At 48.3% G+C, this 18,421-nt stretch overlaps 1 protein-coding gene across 1 annotated transcript; it reads left to right on the top strand.

The window, feature by feature from the left end:
- The first annotated feature begins 9,827 nt into the window (after positions 1 to 9,827).
- On the top strand, positions 9,828 to 17,478 carry MMP9 (matrix metallopeptidase 9). Its single transcript, XM_079125775.1, has 14 exons — positions 9,828 to 10,120; positions 10,578 to 10,864; positions 11,213 to 11,361; positions 11,650 to 11,778; positions 11,881 to 12,054; positions 12,289 to 12,462; positions 12,824 to 13,000; positions 13,115 to 13,270; positions 13,869 to 13,886; positions 14,260 to 14,374; positions 14,492 to 14,625; positions 15,242 to 15,392; positions 15,484 to 15,587; positions 17,182 to 17,478. Exons 1-14 carry the CDS (start codon positions 9,980 to 9,982, stop codon positions 17,289 to 17,291), a joined length of 2,019 nt encoding a protein of 672 aa, XP_078981901.1. The 5' UTR covers positions 9,828 to 9,979; the 3' UTR covers positions 17,292 to 17,478.
- The last annotated feature ends 943 nt before the right edge of the window (positions 17,479 to 18,421 follow it).

Raw genomic sequence — 18,421 nt, forward strand, 5'->3', positions numbered from 1 at the left:
CCTATCTGTTGACCCCTTTTTGTTCACATTTGAAACAACTCTTATGAAATTTTTGAATTTAGATAAATTACCCCACTTTAATAAGATGAAATATTTTATGTTATTTATAGTACTCTAATTGAAACACAGTTGAAACTTTTGGATCCCTTTGTGTATAGAATTGTACCTGTCAGGACCTAACTCTTAGTAACCTTGTTTTTAATGATGACACAAAGCAATTTGAAACCCTTTTTATTTACCAATCTACGAAAACACCAATAATGTTTAAGTATCATTCCCCACGGAATTTAAGGTGTTAAGGGTACTTGATGTTATTTAACAGTTAGTATTTTAACTTTGTAAATTAATCAGATGTTTCTAACAAACACATTTGAGTAATCCTATATGTCAGATCTAATTCACTTATTTTTTCTGTAAAAACCAAGATATCAGACAAGTGTATTGAACAGTATTTGTTGTCTCTTTTCTGTTGAAAAAGTCCTAGAGGGCTGGGGATATAGCTCAGTTGGTAGAGTGCGCTTGCCTTGCAAGCACAAGGCCCTGGGTTCAATCCCCAGCACTGAAAGAAAAGAAAACAAAAGAAAAAGTCCTAGAAACAATTGATATTAGACATTTTATAAATATCAACATTTTATTAGTTTACTCAGAGAGATTTGTATGTTAAGTAATTTTAAAGACATTTTACCTTTTTTTGTTTAACCAATTTAAATTGAACCTTTTAAAAATCACTTGAATTAAAGGTATCTGGATCCATTTTTTAAATTTTAATTTTATGAGTGCTCATTCCTCAATTTTGATATCATGTACATGATGTTTAGACGCACATGCATAGACAGACAACACAATATCAGATAATACAATATACACATAACACAAAAGCAAAGTCCTTGTAGCTTTTTATAGGTGAATTTCCATTACGATGTTAACGGATGTTCAGAAACTCTAGTTGAATAAAAATAGGATTGATCAAAAATTGTTAATGTCATGAGCTTGAAAAAAGAATTTAAGTTAAAAAACAAAAGTCCTGGAAAAATGACACTGCCGTTGATTATTTTAGTAACGCACCATACAATTTACTTTTGCTGGAGTTCAGGTAAAAGACTCCTTTTCCCCTTTTTTCTTGGGTTTGAGACTGGTGTCCTACTGGGCCTGCAGGCTTCTCCATTTACATTTTAATGTAAGCCTTGACTTGAGATCTAGTTCCAGCAGAAATTTGATGCCTAGGGTATTTTAACCATTTTTATCAGGACAGGTTTGGATGTCAAAGAAAATTATGAGACCTTATTTTCCATTACTTTTGAGAATGAAGCAAATATGCTAAGCTCCTTACTGAGATATGTCATTGGCTATTGAGCTAGTTTGTCCAAGACTGTCTCTTCAGAATTTTTTGGTGAATATTTTTAGGATTATTTTCTCTCAGTGACAAATAGGTTAAATCTTGCTCCATAGGTAAGTTGAAGACAGGGGCTTGAAGTAAGTCCCCTTTTTTTTATATTCCTGGGCAGAGGATATTGTCCTATGGTGTTTTTTTCCTCTCCTAAATTGTGGGTTCCTTCAGACAGTTGCAATCCTAAGTATTGAACCTGTTGATGGCATAATTAAGCTTTATTCTTGAGATCTTATAATCCCTGTCAGCTAAGAAGTTTAGGAGCTCTGTAATGGCCTTTTGACATTCCTCCTGGGTGGAGGCACATAAAGTATGTCATGTACATATTGGAGAACAATTAACAGATGTTTTCTCTCTGAATTTTGCTAAGCCCTTAGCTAGGGCTTGTCCAGATGGGTGATGGCTATCTTCAAATCCTTGAGGCAATACTCTCCAGGTTAGTTGAGATCACTATCTAGTTCCTCAAAGGCAAACGGATATTGCGATTGAGAGTCCAGGGTATACAGAAAAAGGCATCTTTTAAATCTAATGTAGTAAACCAAGCAGCAGCTGGAATTTCAGATAACAGAGTAAGAACTACAGGCTGGGGGGAAATTATTGCTTCATTAAATTATTCTAAGGTTTTGGACTAGGCAGGTTGTTCTTTAATTCCTAAAATGGATATATTGCATGAGGTGTTGCAAGGCATTAAAAGTTTCTGTCGTCTGAGGTTTTGAATGATCTTTAATAGCCCTTTTTCTTGTCCTTATGCTCCCTTTCTTTTCAGTTTGATCTCTGTTGTAAAAAATAGAAGATGCAAGCTGGAAAAGACCAACTAAGAATTGATCAGGGCCATGTGCCAATTTCTGCAATTTCTCTAAATGTTTGGGGCTGACTGAAAGATAAATTTATTTTTTTAAAAGTAGGTGGTCCTCTATGGATTCAGGATTCAGGGTGGCGTGTTTTCTTGCCTTCCTGAGTCTCTCCATGAAGATAGCAGGACTTTCCTGAAGGCCTCATATAATAGTTTTCCAGGCATCCTATTCATTATTTGAATCCCAGTGAGGATGATTTCTGGGAACTGCCTGTGCTCTAGATGGCTAAGTGGTAGCATAATTTTTCCAGGTGAAGTCAAATACCTGGCATAAGTTTTGAAATATCAATATATTTATTTGGATCCTCCAAAAACCTCCCTCAGTTTATTTTTATCTGTCTTAAGTTGGGGGAGGCCCCCATTGATTTTTCTCCCTTAGTAGGTGATTCCTCAAGGTTTTCTCCTCTCATTGTAGAGATTGTTGAGGCCAACCTGGTAACATTCGAAAGGCACTTTTCTTGATCATTTGTAATTTTGCAGTATGCATGCTAGTGGTGAACTTGGCAGTACTGTTGAGAGAGAAGCTCCCATCTGAGTTAGAAGTAGTATTAGGGACATCTCCCTAAGTTTGAACTTCCTTAGGGTCCAGAAAAACCTATCTCTCATTACCTGTCTTTGCCCAAGTTATTTCTGTCCTTCTTTGGCAAAGTGCTAGGGTCCCAGTTTGCCCTGTGCTAGAGACCCTTGGAGGATTCAGACTTAAGGGCATTACTCCTTTCCTCCCTGTCACTAAAACTCCTAATTATGAAAAAAAATGACAAAAGTAAAATTGTGCATTTTTTGCCTATTTTTTGCCCTGTAAACTTAAAGGAATCTCTGGAGGGTGAGGGAACACCTATTGGTTGTTGGTGTATAACACCGTTTTCTTGGAAAAGACGGAAGGGGTTGATTTTAAATGCCTCCTTCTTGCAGCTTAAAGAGAACACAGTGAGCACATTTAAGTGCAGGAATAGTAATGGGGAGATTCTAGATAGACTAGTGAAGGCTAACTATGCGAACAAAGGGAACCTGGAGATATTTTTTATTTTTTTACTAATCATCCTAGGTCTTTCTCTTAATCTTACAATCTGAATTCCTACTGTCTAATCAGTGAGGGAAGGAGAGCATCCAGGAGGGAATGGAAGTGGGGGTGTGTTATGGCCCATATGGAGGCAAAGGTAATTGGCATTTTCCCTCAGTGCTATTCATCAACCGGTCACCCTAGATACCCCTTAGGGTGGTTGGGAGAGGGAGTCAGGAGAAGGAACCTTTGGGATCTGCCGGAGAGTAGCCTGGGCCAGAGAATCCCAAAGTTGTTCCAACTCTTCATCTGCCTCCACGCATCTGAGGTAGATCAGAACTAATTGCACTCCAGGCCTGAACAGAAAAATAGGGAACAGCTTTGGCAGAGTCCAACATGCCTGGTCTGCACAGAGCAGGTGATTGGGAACTGCCTAGGCTGGGAAACCTCTCACCCGAGGCTTGGAGGATGGTGGCTGCACTAGCTGCATTTAAGTAGCCTGTGGGTGCCCATTTTGCCCTCCAGAAATAAAGAGACAGAAAGATGCACCTCAAACAGATGTGGGGTGCGTGGAGAGAAGCTTTCCTTGGTGTAGGTCTCGGTGGGAATCTCCAAATCTGATACCACCATTTACTGGTGACGAGTTCTGCTTCCTCAAATGTTGAAGTTTGAACATTAGAGAAGCATGCCAAGGCAAGCATATCATGCAGGTTTTATTTAAAGGTAATAACACAGACTTCTCCTGGGAGGGAGAAGGGGACCACGGCTGATGTTCTAGAGTCCCAGAGAAGTGAGCGTGCCCTGCATCTCTTCTAGATTAGTGTTTCCTTTGTTCTGTTCTCTCCTCCCTGCCTATATGACTAGGCCCAGGAGTTGCTGGTGACATAGCAAAAAAGGTGAGCAGCAGATGGCAGGGGGAGGGCCAAAGCGATTCAGGCAGGTAAGGTCCCAGGGGGCATTAATCAGCAGCTCCCTGCCTGTAGTCCTTGACAGGGCATACTCAATGGGCTCCGGAGATCCTTGACATTCCATTCTCCCAGGGCAGTCTCCAACTTCCAGAGACAGGTGGCTTTCATGGCTTCCATTTCCTGGATTTGACCCTGAGTTTGTATTTCTACACTGTCTGTCCCCAGTTTTGGCTTCACCAGCACACCCTGCCTGGAGACAAGACCCTCTGGCCTTAAGGGAACTCCGCTGCACTTGGCTGTTCACTGCTCCTTCCAGCTACCTGGCTCTTCTAGTTCCTTTTTTATCACCAACCCTTGATTTTCTTCTGAGCCCAGCCGAATACTGGGTTCCCTCTGTTGGTTCCTAGGCCAGATCCCCTTCAGCCTGGCTTCTGAGCAGCACCCTCCTGGCCCCCACATGGCTTACCCCACTGAATTCCTTCTTGCCAGAGCCATTGACCTGACCTTAGCATGAGATTTGGAGTCAGAAGGCCTAGGCAGAGCTCTGTCACTCAACTGTGTGACAATGAGCAAATTATAGCACTTCTCTGAGTCTCTGTCACCTTGAAAATGGTTCACAATCACACTCTTCCATGAATTCCAAGGGCTCTAAAAGCTCAGATTCAAATAGAACCTTGAGAGGATCTACCATATGGGCAAATCAGAGGTTATGGGGTACATAACAGCTCTGGAAAAATTGTCCCGTATCCCCTACATCCATTGATTTAGAATTATTGCAGACTGAGGGAGCTGAGGACACGTGCCGAATCTGTGGCGGAAAGATCCAGGGGCTATTGTCAGATCTGGGTTGAGTCCCAAGTTCCTCCCTTGCTAGGTGTCTGCACTTGGGCAAATCCCTGAGCTTTGGTCTCCTCGCCAGTAAGGTGACGAGCATGAATGCTAATGTGTAAAGTTGCAGTGAGCGCCTTGGAGTCATGGAATCACCAGAGATAGCTAGCTAGCTTGCTTTTTTCTTTTATACCTATTTATGTGCCGGGACTGTGCTAAAAACTTGCAATGCATAATCTCATTTAATCCCCATTCCAACCCTTTCAAGTGAAGACTGTTTCTCTAATTTAATTTATTTTATTTTTGGTGCTGGGGAATGAACCCAGGGCCATGTGTGTGCACATACTAAGCACATGCTTCACTACTGAACCGTTTACTGAACTATTTACCCCACAAGCCTTTTCCCCACTGTACAGACGAGGAAATGGGGGCACAGTGAGGCAAGGTGACTTGCCCAAGGTCATACAGCAAGTCAATGGCAGGAGCTGGAATTTGAACTCAGGGGGTCTGATTTTTAAGTGTATGCTCTGAATTCTTTACTGAAGGTGCTCACAGGTAAGTGGGAGGCGTGACTTATGATCAATGGGTACTCTAGGAGTCAGCGTGGGATTGCCACCACTCACCCGGGACTAGAAATGGTTGGCGTGATGTGGCTATGGGAAGGCCGGCCGTGGGCGACGCTTTCCCCTGGGGCAGAACCTGGCGTATACACACCTTTACGGTCCATCCCAGACAGGTGGGGAGTGGCTCCCCCACATCCTGCCGAGGCCTGTTGAGCATAGCCCCCGCTTCTCTGTCAGGTTGAGGAGAAACCGGCTTGGAGTTCGCCATCCCAGACAGAGGGAGAGATGCCTCATACCATGAGGCTGGGCCTGGACTGGGGGCCTCGAGTTATTAACAGCAGACTGCTGGACTGTGACTCGGGGATCCAGGGTCCCCTCCCCATCCTGATGGGCTTCCGCCTGAGAGGCAGGTTTAAAGGGCAAGTTATGAGTCCGGTCAGGGGGTCAGGACTGTTGGGGGCCACCCAGGGGTGCATCCTGCTCTTGGCCTCCTCTCTTGGGGCCATGGCCGAACTCTGTTGTGGTACTGGAAGGAGGGGCTGGGGAGGCGGGGAAGGGGATGTGGTAAACAGAACTACTTCCTGCCATTGCTGTGCTGAAAACCAAGCTTCCCCCAAGTTCCCCTTGATGGGGCCTGGGGAGCCAGGGGTAAAGGAGGAAGTTGAGGTGTGAGGAGATGAGGGTTCTTGCTTGGATGGACTCCAGGAGTCCAGCTCTGGGGCCTTGGCTGGACTCTGTCCCTGTTCCCCAGTTGGTGAGAACAGTCAGTTGTCTTGAAGGCAATCACAATCAGAGTGACAGCAAGCACTTCATACCATGTGTCAGGCACTTTGTGTCTGTTCACCCTTGATCTTTACAACAGCCCATGAAAGCAGTACTATTACTCCCATTTTACAGATAGGGAAACTGAGGCACTGATAAGTTCTGCCAGTTGCACAGGTCATGCATCCTGTCAGTGGCAGAGCTGAGGTTTGAAGTTGGGCAACCCAGCTCCACAGTGCGGGCTCTCACCGTCTGCTCCTTGTTGTCCTACATACTGTCCCCTGCTTGCTCTGAAAACACTCTGGCCCTCAGTTTTCTCATCTGTACAATAGAGGTGCTTGGAGTAGATAAAGACACCACCCTTTTAGGATGCTTGTCTCTCTGATAATCACTCATTCAAATTCTCCTCCACTGGATTCTCAGCTCCATGAGTAAGGGGACTGTAGTCCCAATTCTTAGTGCAATGCCTGGCCCATAAAATTCAACAAGTACTTGTTGTGTGAATAGTGTTTAAGGGTTTGAGGCTCATCACCAATTGTTTGAGTATCTAATGAAAATCTTGGTTTCTTTGTTTTAAAAATCAACTTATACCAGTGGTTCTGCCCTTCCCGCTCACCCAGGGGACATTTGGCAATGTTTGGCAACATTTCTGGTTGTCACAACTGGCAGGGGGAGGTGCTACTGGCATCTAGTGGGAAGAATGATCAAGGATGCTGTTCCACGTCCTACAAAACACAGAGAAACCCCTCAAAACAAAGAATGATCCAGCCCCAAATACCGAGAAGGCCAAGTTTAAGGAATATGACATGCACGTATTGATGCGATATATTCTGTACAGTTGAGGGCAAGTTGGCAGTAGTTCATGGCTTTGTCTAAAGTCTGTGCCTGCTACCCAGGGGAAGATCCTTTGCATTGGAGGATCTTTTACTTCTCTTTCATCTCTAAAATCATACTGGTCTTTGACTTCATACCCCCAAGTCAGGAACATAGTTCCTCTGGGTCCCCATCTTCCCATCTGATCTCTCAAATGCCCGAGCCTCCTCCGTTATCTTCACTGGGTGGCAGACAATCAGAGAAGGGTCCAAGCTGTAAGCGCCCCACAAGCCCACCCTTTGCCCCTCTCTGCACCCTGGTCATCTCAGTTCCCTGTAAATGATAATAAACATGAGCCAAGTGTGGTGGTGCGTGCCTGTGATCCCAGTGACTGAGGCTGAGGCAGGAGGGTTGCAAGTTCAAGACTAGCCTGAGCAATTTAGTGAAGCCCTAAGCAACTTAGCGAAACCTGTCTCAAAATAAAAATAAGAAAAGTTTAAAAAGAGGCTGGGAACCGGGTTCAGTGGTAAAGTGCCTCTAGGGGTTCAATCCCTACTATTACTACTAGTACTAAAGATGGAAAGCCTCAGAACTAGGCAGCCCAGGGCTTGAACACTCTCTCTATGTGTTAATTTGCTGTATGACCACAGGCAAGTTCTTTAACTGTCTGAGCCTCAGTTTCCTTCTCTGAATATGAGAGGGTTACCCATTAAACATACCTCATAGATAGAGAGCTAGTCACAGTGCTCAGAACAGTCAATCTCAAAAAATCCATTATTGGGCTGGGGAGATAGCTCAGCTGGTAGAGTGCTTGCCTCGCAAGCACAAGGCCCTGAGTTCGATCCCCAGTACCACACACACACACACACACACACAAATCCATTATTATGACTTGGAAGTGAAGACTTGCCCAAGATCACATAGCTAAAAAATGGCAGAGCTTGGACTGAAACCCAGGACGGCAGGACTCCAAAGCAAATGCTCATTAAATAGGAAGCTTCAGAGCTTCTGTTTTCCCATAAGGGAAGTAATTGTTTCTGTCTCACAAACTCATTTATTAGGCGTATGTAAGATGCCTGGCACCTAGTAGGCTATGGATGTGTGTATGTATTTGTAGTACTGAACCCAGAGGGCCTCTGCCACTGAGCTACATTCCTATTTCTAAATTTTGTATTTGGAGACAGGGTCTCAATAGGTTGCCAAGGCTGGCCTTGAATTTGCAATCCTCTTGCCTTAGCCTCCTGAGTGGCTAAGATTACAGGTGTACTCCACCATGCCTGGCTATGAGACCCTTTTATTAATTAGTTAATTAATTAATTGGAACTGAAGTTTGGACTTATGGGTACTCTACCACTGAGCTACACCCCAGCCTTTTTTTTTTTTAAATTGTTGTATATGGATACACTACTTTTGTATTTTTATTATTATTATTTTTTATGTGGTTCTGAGGATCGAGCCCAGGGCCTCACATGTGCTAGGCAAGCGCTTGACCACTGAGCTACAATCCCAGCCCCTCCCCAGCCCTTTTTATTTTTTATTTTGAGACAGGGTCTTGCTAAATTGCCCAGGCTGGCCTTGAACTTGCCATCTTTCTGCCTCAGCTCCCCAAGTCATTGGTATTAAACCACTCATGCCCAACTGGTAAGCCCTTTTGAATTGTTATTGTTGTTCTTCCTAAATATGGCCTTGGAGAAGGCAAAAAACATGGCCCCTGCTCCACACCGGCTGGCTGGGTGGAAGGAGAGGGGAGGCTTCTGGTTATGGGAGAACTGGAGCTGAAGCTCTCCCTGGATGGAGCAGGGCTGCAGAAGGGAAAGGGCGGTCAGGTATCCAAAGCAGGAAGTGGGATGACACTTAACAGGTCACCAGGGGGCCTTAGAAAGAACCCAAGACTGGAGTCTCCTCATTCCAGGTCATAATTCTGGTCTTGACCTTCGTCATTAAAAATCACCACCATCTACTGGGGACTTACAACACATTCTGTACTAAGCACTTTATGTATTTGATCTTATCTTATCCGCACATCAATTTAGGGACCAAAGGTCCATTTTTTTACCACTGAGGAAACAAATTTAGCGTGGTGAGGACATTTGCCCGAGGGCTTGAAAGAAAAGAGGAAAGCCGACTCTACAGGTTTGCAGATGTATTAACTCTACCTTTGCTATCCTGAAGACAGGGGGTTCCCCAGGCGAACCCCCGTAAGACAGACCTTCGGTCCCCAGTTGGAGCAGGGAGAGGAGCTGAGTCAAGACAGGTGTTCAGGGAGGAGATGCACATGTATGTGAGCATGTATGTCAGAGCCTGGAGTGTGGGGAGGGGCCCGAGCTGGGGCTCTGGCCAAGGCCCCATAGCTGGAAAATGGCAGAGGCTGAGATCCAGGACTGAAATCCAAGAGGGGATGTAGCAGATGGTCAGAGGTGGGCTGGGGAATCTCAAGGAGTCCGGTCAAGGAGTCTGGGAAAGCTGACCACTTGAGGCCTTCCGCCTGAGGACTGGGGGAGTCCTGCAGCCCATCTCCCTCCCTCCCTTTCCCACAGACTGCAGCTTGGGAAACCAACCCTTCCCCAGAGTGCCTGCGGTTTCCTGTGGGCCTGGGGTCCTGCCTAACTCTGCAGTGGAGACTGCGGGCAGCGGGGACAGGAGGAGGTGATTTAAGTCCTTTCTTTGCCTTCTAGTGCTGGGGCTGCTCAGTGGGCATGCGGGCACGCGTGCGCGTGCACACACACACACACACACACACACACACACACACACACCGAGTCAGCACTCTCCTGGAGGGGCGGGGCGGGGTCACCGATTCAGTTAGTGGAGACTCTTTAAAGCCCTGCTAGGACCCTGCTACAGTCAGACACTACTACTCTCACCATGAGTCCCTGGCAGCCCCTGGTCCTGGCGATTCTGGTGCTGGGATGCTGCTCTGCTGCCCCTGCCTACCGCCAGGCCAATACCATGACCTTCCCCGGAGACCTGAAAAGCATGACCCTCACTGAAACGCAGCTGGCACAGGTAGGCAAACATCCCAGTGGAGAGTTGAGGAGGACTGACCAGGAAGAGATGCAGTGAACCAAAGGAGGCAGCAATGGTTTGGGGATGTGGTGAGGGTGATCAGAACAGAGGTGTCCAGGGTAAGGCCCTGGGGTCTGCAGATGTTCAGAGCAGTGATGACCAGGAACAGGAAATGGGGGTTGCTAGGTGGGCAATGGAAAGTGGTGTGGGGTATGGGACACTGGAGGATTCTGGGGTGGACAAAGATATACCTCAGGGGCCTCTGGGGGAATGGGGGCCTAGGGCTGGGAAGGAGCTGAGGGCATCTGCAGGGGGTGTATTCTTGAATGGGTAGGAAGCACTAGTGTCCTGATTTTAATGCCTTACTGATGGTCCCTGAGCACCTCAAGGAATTCCTGGCCAGACGGGCAGAGAAATGGGTTCGGGGCTCTGGGCTATCTCCGCTCTCCATCCACAGGAATACCTGTTACACTATGGTTACACCGTTGAGCATGAGACGCAGAAGACTGAGATGCAGAAGACTGAGGTGCAGAAGACTGAGATGCACATGTATGTGAGCACTGAGGTGTCCCTGCAATCACGTCTGCTGCATCTGCAGAAGCAGCTGTCCCTGCCCGAGACTGGTCAGCTGGACAGCACCACCCTGCAGGCCATACGAACCCCACGCTGTGGTGTCCCAGATATGGGCAGATTTCAAGCTTTTCCAGGTCAACCCAAGTGGGAGCACAACAACATCACATATTGGTGAGCAGTTGGGGTCAGAGTGGGTGACCAGGGTGGGGCTGGGAGGCCGATCTGAGACTGTGGCGAGGTGAACATATCCTGTCTCAGGTCCTGGATTCATTACTTGTAGGACCTGGGGCAAAAGGCTTCACTTCTGAGACTCAGTGTCCCCTTCTGAGTGGGGACTTCTGTCAGGGACATCGTGGGGTCCCAAACGGTTGGGGGAGATGTCTCCGAAGGCACTTTATGGATGAAAGTATGGACCGCAGGGAGCATAGCATATGTTGAAGACTCTGAGACGGGGGGCGTCACTGCTGTCCTGCTCCAGTCTCTCACTTTTGACCTCTTTCCTCCTGCTTTCCCCTACAGGATCCAAAACTACACCCAAGACTTGCCGCCCCACGTCGTCGATGATGCCTTTACCCGTGCCTTCGCCGTGTGGAGCGCAGTGACGTCGCTCACCTTCACGCGCGTCTATAACGAGGAGGCGGACATCACCATCATGTTTACTTTCGCGGGTGAGAACTCGAGAAGGGGCAAGCCAGGACTCCGGAACAGGCACGGGAGGAGGACCAAGGAGAGTGAGGAGGGGTGGTGGACCCGCTTTCTTCTGCCTGCCCTGGCGGCCTTGCGCGCCGCTTGCCCGCAGGCGCCCACTCCTGCGGGAGGGCAGGGTGCGGGCTCACGGCTGGGAAAGCGGTGCGCAGGGGGGTTTGCAGGCGGCGTTTGGTCGGCGCCCTTGCACAGCGCACAACCTACCCGGCGACGCTCCCTTCCTTCTGACTCCCTTCCTTCTGCTTCTTTAGAGCATGGAGACCCTTACCCCTTAGACGGGAATAACGGGGTTCTGGCACACGCCTTTGCTCCTGGCCCCGGCATTCAGGGAGACGCCCACTTCGACGACGACGTGTTGTGGTCTCTGGGCAAGGGCGCCGGTGAGATCTTGAGCCGCCCCGGCGCCTCTACACTCCCTACCCGCATTCCTTTCTTCTACATCCATATGCAGTGATCCTACACTAGTCCCCTTCTTCCCACAGTGATTTCTACCTACCGTGGAAACGCAAATGGAGCCCCCTGTCACTTCCCCTTCACCTTCGAGGGCCGCTCCTACTCCACTTGCATCACAGCCGGCATCTCCGATGGCACTCCTTGGTGCGGCACCACCGCCAACTACGACACCGACCGCCAGTATGGCTTATGCCCCAGCGAGAGTGAGTGTGGGGTCATGGTGAGGGCTGCGGGCATCACTACCCTGTAGGTTCAGAATCTTGGGTTCTAATCCCATCTTTGCCACCAGTGCTGTGTGGCCTGCAAGTCACTCTCCTGCTTCCTGGGCCCAATTTCCTCATCAGTGGGCTGAAGGGAGGAGGGTTGGATCACTCGTGGTGGATGGGTCAAGCTACGGCTGCGCTGCACCTGAAGGTGAATGGTTTGCGCCTCCCCAGAACTCTACACCTACGAAGGCAATGCAGACCGAAAACCCTGCGTGTTTCCATTCGTCTTCGAGGGCAATTCCTACTCTGCCTGCACCACCCAAGGTCGCTCTGATGGCCGCCACTGGTGTGCCACCACCCCCAACTACGATGTGGACAAACTGTATGGCTTCTGCCCAAACCGAGGTACCTGGCCTGCCTACCTGATTCAGCTTTCCTCTGCCGTTCTGCATTGGTTCCTGAAATGAGGCTCTTCCACCCGTTATTTTGTCTCTGTATTCCTTCCTCTGGCACACCATTACCACATCCCTCGCCCTAACTTCCAGTTGCCCAGCCAAAACACCACGGCTTGGGTCTTCTTTGCTCAGCCTGAGGCCTCTTCCTTGGTTTGGTGACCTAGGCTCTGACCACTAGGTCTCTGCTGTGCTCTGCTCCATAGCGCCCCCTAGGCTTTACAAATAGATCACCAAGATTCGCTAGCTCCTTGCTTGGCTCCCCCTTATTGGAGCCACTCCCCTGGCTCACCCAAGGCTCTCGGTCTCTCCAGCTGATGCAGCTGTGATTGGAGGCAACTCCGCTGGGGAAATGTGCATCTTCCCCTTTATCTTCCTGGGCCAGGAGTACTCGGCCTGTACCGTCCAGGGCCGAACTGATAATCGCCTCTGGTGTGCCACCACCTCAAACTTCGACATTGACAAAAAGTGGGGCTTCTGCCCAAATGAAGGTGAACTGGGTGGTTGAGAGGCTTCCCTGTTGGGGGCTGGGGCAGTAGTGGTGGTGGGGTGGCCAGTGCTAGAATCTCTGCAAGGCACTTACATCTCAGGTTCCTTCCCTCCAGGAGTCAGCCTATTCCTTGTGGCAGCACACCAGTTCGGTCATGCGCTGGGCCTAGGCCACTCTTCGGTGCCAAAGTCACTCATGTACCCCATGTATAACTTCATGGAGGGCACCTTGCTGCATGAGGAGGACGTGACATCGATCCAGCATCTCTATGGTGAGACTGTGGGACAGGAATGGAAGCCACAGAGGGAAGGGTGTAACTCAGTCACAGGACCAGGGAATGCAGGAGTGGGGAGGAGTCGGGGTCTCAACAGCCATCTGCGGTAGGGTCTGGGATCAGTCACTGTCTGGTCAATGCTTGGAGAAGGTGCTGAAGAACTCAAACTCTAGGGAGAGGTAGATATGGTTCAAAACCCAGGCAAGCTACTTCATAGCCAGGTGACCTTGGGTAGGTCAGTTCACCCTGTTTCCTCATCTGTAAAGTGGTTACTTTCAGTACTTGCCTCAAAGGCTATGATGAAGTTTATTGGGTCAGAACGCTATGTGGCATATAGTAAGCACCATGTGTTTGAAATTTTCATTGCTATGATCACTAGTCATGATCTAGTATTAGTTCCTCATTTTAAAAAATTGGGGATATTGAGGGTTGGGGTATAGCTCAGTGATAGACTAGTATGTGCAGGTCCCAGCACCACCAAAAACACCAAAAAAAAAAAAAAAAAAAAAAAAACCAAAAAACAAAAAACAAAAAAACCAACATCCAAACCAATTGGGGGTTATCAAACAATCTAAATCATTGTTTTGTTTTTTAGGATCAAAGGAGCAAATCTGTGAGTTTTTAAAGCTCTCAGCACTGTTTGGAATGGGGAACCCTCTGCCTTCTCTCCCTAGGGCTCAGCCCAGGAAAAATACGACTTGAATGAAAGCTGAGTGTATGGGAAGCATGTCGGTGGTTGGGGGAGGCAGGCTTCAACGTAGGGAGCAGAGCTGCGCCTGCGTGGGGCTCAGCTGGGCTTGGGGAGTGGAAGAGGAGTCTCAGCCAGTGTCTCTTCAGGTCCTCCACCTGAATGTGACCCACCCATCATCACACCTGCACTGCAGCCCACCGTTCCCCTGATGGCCTGCCCACCCCATTCACCATGGTGCTCCCCACAACCGGTCCCATAGGTCCCCCTTCAGCTGGCCCTACATGTCTCCCCACAGCTAGTTCTTCTCAGGTCTCTAGCGTGTCTTCGGTTCAAGTGGAGAATGCCTGCAATCTCAACATTTTCGACGCCATTGTGGAGATCGGGAACTGTCTGCACTTATTCAAGGATGGGTGAGTGGGCAGCGATGTGTGGATGAGGGCGGGACTTGGAGGAGGAACCACCCTCTTCGCCCACTGGCCCTAGGTTCAGTGCTCAGTGCCCTGTCCTGCCCTTTCTCACGTTCTCAGACGGTATTGGCAATTCTCTGAGGACAGAGGGCGCCAGGGCCCCTTCCTTATCACCGACACGTGGCCCGCACTGCCTGCTCGACTGGATTCTGCCTTTAAGGAGCCAATCTCCAATAAGATTTTCTTCTTCTCGGGTTAGTTTTCTGCTCTCTCACTCCGCAGCTTCTCAACCCTCACCCGGCAGGGAAGATAGAGACCCACTGTTACTGGTGAAATATACATGATTAGTACCAGATGCGGTGGATGGCTCACGCCTGTGGTTCCAGCAACTCGGGAGGTTGAGGCAGGAGGGTGGCAAGTTTGAGGCCAGTCTCAGCATATATCGAGGCCCTAAGCAACTTATTGAGACCCTGTCTCAAAGTAAATAATAATAATAATAATAATAATAATAATAATAATAATAATGATGATAATAATGCTGCTCTGGAGATGTAGCTCAGTATTAAAGTGTCTCTGGGTTTAATTTCCAGTGGCTAAATAAATAAAATAAAAAATAAAAATACACGATCCGAAAAGGGCGCCCCTTCCTGGCATATGCAACTTAACTAATCTTTTAGGGGGTTGAATTTTGGTCTGGCCACTCGCCATCCCTTGCACAATCGTACCTAGTATCTCTCTGCCTCTTGGATGCAGAGACTGCGGGCATGCCAGGCTAGGAAAGGCCTCGCCGACTTTTCCCTTCTGACATTCCAGGAGAATGTCTGTCCCTGCCCCGCACCCCCAGACCGACGTGACCCTTCTCCCCTGCAGGGCGCCAAGTGTGGGTGTACGCAGGCACGGCGGTGCTGGGCCCGCAGCCTCTGGAAAAACTGGGTCTGACCCGGGACGTGACCCAAATCACCGGGGTCCTCTGGCTTAACTGGGGGAAGGCGCTGCTGTTCAGCAAGCATCTCTTCTGGAGGTGAGAGCTACCGCGGCTGCCGGCAGGGGGAGCCCGGGCGCCGTCGCCCGCCCGCTGGCTCAGCACCTGTCCCTTCGCCTCCTTCCTGCAGGTTCGACGTGAAGTCGGAGACAGTGGACTCCCAGATGCCCACTTGGGTGGATCAGATGTTCTCCGGAGTGCCCACGAACTCGCACAACATCTTCCAATACCGAGGTGAGGCTGTGGTGCGAGCCACAGAGGGTCCCCTTATGAGACACGCCCACACTCGCTCCACTGCCTTAGCGATTGGATAAATTCTCAACAAGACGGAAAAGGGTCCTCGGAGCGTGAGGGAATGGCCCAGCGCTAATTAACTGACGCTCGGTAGAGGCAGAGACTCCCTCAGATCATACAGGGAGTCGGCAGCATAGGCAGGGACCAGGACCCAGAATGACCGCATTTCCAGCTGGAAGCTGTTTCCCCTTTAGCACAGGATGTATGCTTTGCAAGGGGGCTTGTTCCTGTTAGACAGTAGTTGTCAGGTGCCTTCAACGTGGCAAGCACTGTGCCGCCACTGGGAATACAGTGAGAGAAAAGACAACTTGTAGCTGTGCATCTTTGGGCAAGTCACTGCTACTGTTGGAGCCTCATTTTCCCATCTGTAAAATGGGATGATAGCTAGAGTCATACTTTTCTTTTTTACTGCTCATAGGCCATCAGTTGACAAGGTCTGTTGACTCTACAGACAAAATAGTTTTTGAATCTAGCATTAAAAAAAAAAAAAAAAACTCTCTCCTTTGCAAACACTTTAGTCCAAGTCATATTCATTTCTAATAACCTTTGGTGTATTCCCTGAGAGTAGGGAGGGAAATGGTCCTGGGCATGACACCAAACCATTCCAGGGTGATTTGATCCCCTGCCCTCTATGCCTCTGTGTTCTCAGCTTCTCTGCTACTCCTCTCATTCTCTGTACTCCACCTACACTGGCTGCTCTTTCAACAGATCAAGGTCATTCCTGTCTTAGGGCTTTGTGCCTTCTGTTCCCTCTGTCTGGAAGTCTCTTTCCCTACATTGTCACCGGGCTGCCTCTCTCTCATCCTTCAGCTCTCAGTGTTGGCCACCTCAGAGAACTCTACCTATTCACTATGAGTTTGTATTTCCTTCACAGCTTTCCACATTGCCAGAATCAATTTCACTTGTGTTCACATTTGCTTGTTAGTCCTCTCTTTCGCCCCACTACAGTATTAGCACCAAAGGAATTGAGATCATGCCTGTATATACATATGTATATATATATTTTTTTCTGTATCTCTAAGACCTTCAACAGTGCTTGGCACATAGTAGGTATTCAGTAACTTTTTATCATATTTATCTTTTTAAAAAATTAGAGCTAGTAATTTTTTTTTTTTTTTTTTTTTTTTTTTTGCAGTGCTGGGGTCTCATGCTAGTCAAGTGCTCTACCTCCGAGACACACCCCCAGCTCCAGGAAATAATTTTTGAATGAATACATGGATTTTCTCAATGAATAATAATGAATGGATTTCTCTGAGTATTAAGACAGGGCATCCATTCATTTATTTGCTAGTTCATTCACAAAATGTGTAGGGAGCACCTACTGAGTGCCAGGTTCTGTGCCAGTGCTTTGGGCATCGAGGTCTGTAACTTCCAGCATCTCACAGGCAGGTGGTGGTGGAAGTGTCATGTAAAAACCTTGGAAAAATCTAGAAATCCAGGAGGGAATGATTGTAAAGATCTTGCTCCTGTCTCTGTAGTTGGATGTGGAGGTGGGGTAGGAATCACTCCTCTCATGCCTTCCTGTCCCCTGCAGAGAGTGCCTACTTCTGCCAGGATCGCTTTTTCTGGCGTGTGAATTCCCAGTTGGGGAACCACGTGGACAAAGTGGGCTCTGTGACCGTGGACATCCTGAAGTGCCCTTAGGACTAGGGCTCCCATCTGTCTTCAGCAGTGCAGTGTGGGTCCCCACGGGACCATCCCTGCCGGGAAGAAGCCAGTTTGCAGGATACAAACTGGTGTTTTCTTCTAGAACATGGAGAGGAGTGAAGGTGGGCTGGGTCCTGTCTTCACAGCTTTTTTGGTCAGAATGTTTCTAATAAACTTGGATTCTCTAACCTTAGGAGCAGCTTTCATTTATGTATGTCTGCATATTTATATGGATGGATGTGTATATTTAAATGACAGAGTGCTTTCTAGGTGCCAGGCAGTGTCCTGGGATCCCCATAAATATTAGTATATTCAGTCCTTCCTGTTAGAAAGGTATGTGATCACTTCCATTTCATAGCTGAGGAAATGACCAAGCTATTTACTCATCCATCAAATATTTATGGAGCCCCTTCATGGAGTGAGGCTCTGTGCTGGGCACTGGAGACTGAGGAATAAGTTGGACTGGTCCTTCCCTCAAGGACCTCCCAGTGGTCCCCAGACCTCAGAGTGGCCCTCACTCCTCAGAGCTTGCTTAGAGCACAGACCCAAGCTCTGTCCCCAGAAGGTCTGACTGAGCTACAGGAGATTCTGTAGTTGGTGGGGTGGGATTATGCTTGAAGGGTGTAGAGCGCATCATCCTTGATTGTGTGTGTGTGTGTGTGTGTGTGAGAGAGAGAGAGAGAGAGAGAGAGATTGATTCTGTGCATCGAGGTTGAAGTAGGAGAACATTTCCAGCCAGGTGCCTTCTCACTTGGAAGTCAGTCACCAGTCACGGGGAGGATGAGCAAGGCACCTTCCTGTGCCAATGGGCCTGTCTTCATAGAGAGAATCTGCCATGAGCTGTGAACCATTCTGTAACCCTCACACATATGCATGAAACAACAGATACACGGGTATTGCTGGCAGCATTTCCATATGGCAACAGCCTAGAAGCCCCGGAGGGAGGCAGTGGGTAAGTAAAATATGCACATGAACATGACGGTAGCTACCTCTTGTACATAATTACGTGTCAGGCCCTGTGCCGTGAGCTTCGTTTGAGTTAAAACAATCCTCTTGCCTTCTAGGTACTATTAGGGTCCTCACCAGCCCCCTGTTTTACCGATGAGAAGCTAAGGTCAAATGGCCCA

The sequence above is a fragment of the Sciurus vulgaris genome, assembly GCF_902686455.1.
Source record: "Sciurus vulgaris genome assembly, chromosome: 2".
Lineage (NCBI taxonomy): Eukaryota > Metazoa > Chordata > Mammalia > Rodentia > Sciuridae > Sciurus > Sciurus vulgaris.

What these genes read in the sequence shown, in the direction of transcription:
- MMP9 (XM_079125775.1), top strand. Translation starts at nt 9,980, where the DNA reads ATGAGTCCCTGGCAGCCCCTGGTCCTGGCGATTCTGGTGCTGGGATGC. An exon ending in CACAACAACATCACATATTG is followed by an intron (nt 10,865 to 11,212) that starts GTGAGCAGTTGG and finishes TTTCCCCTACAG; the next exon opens with GATCCAAAACTACACCCAAG. An exon ending in CATCATGTTTACTTTCGCGG is followed by an intron (nt 11,362 to 11,649) that starts GTGAGAACTCGA and finishes CTGCTTCTTTAG; the next exon opens with AGCATGGAGACCCTTACCCC.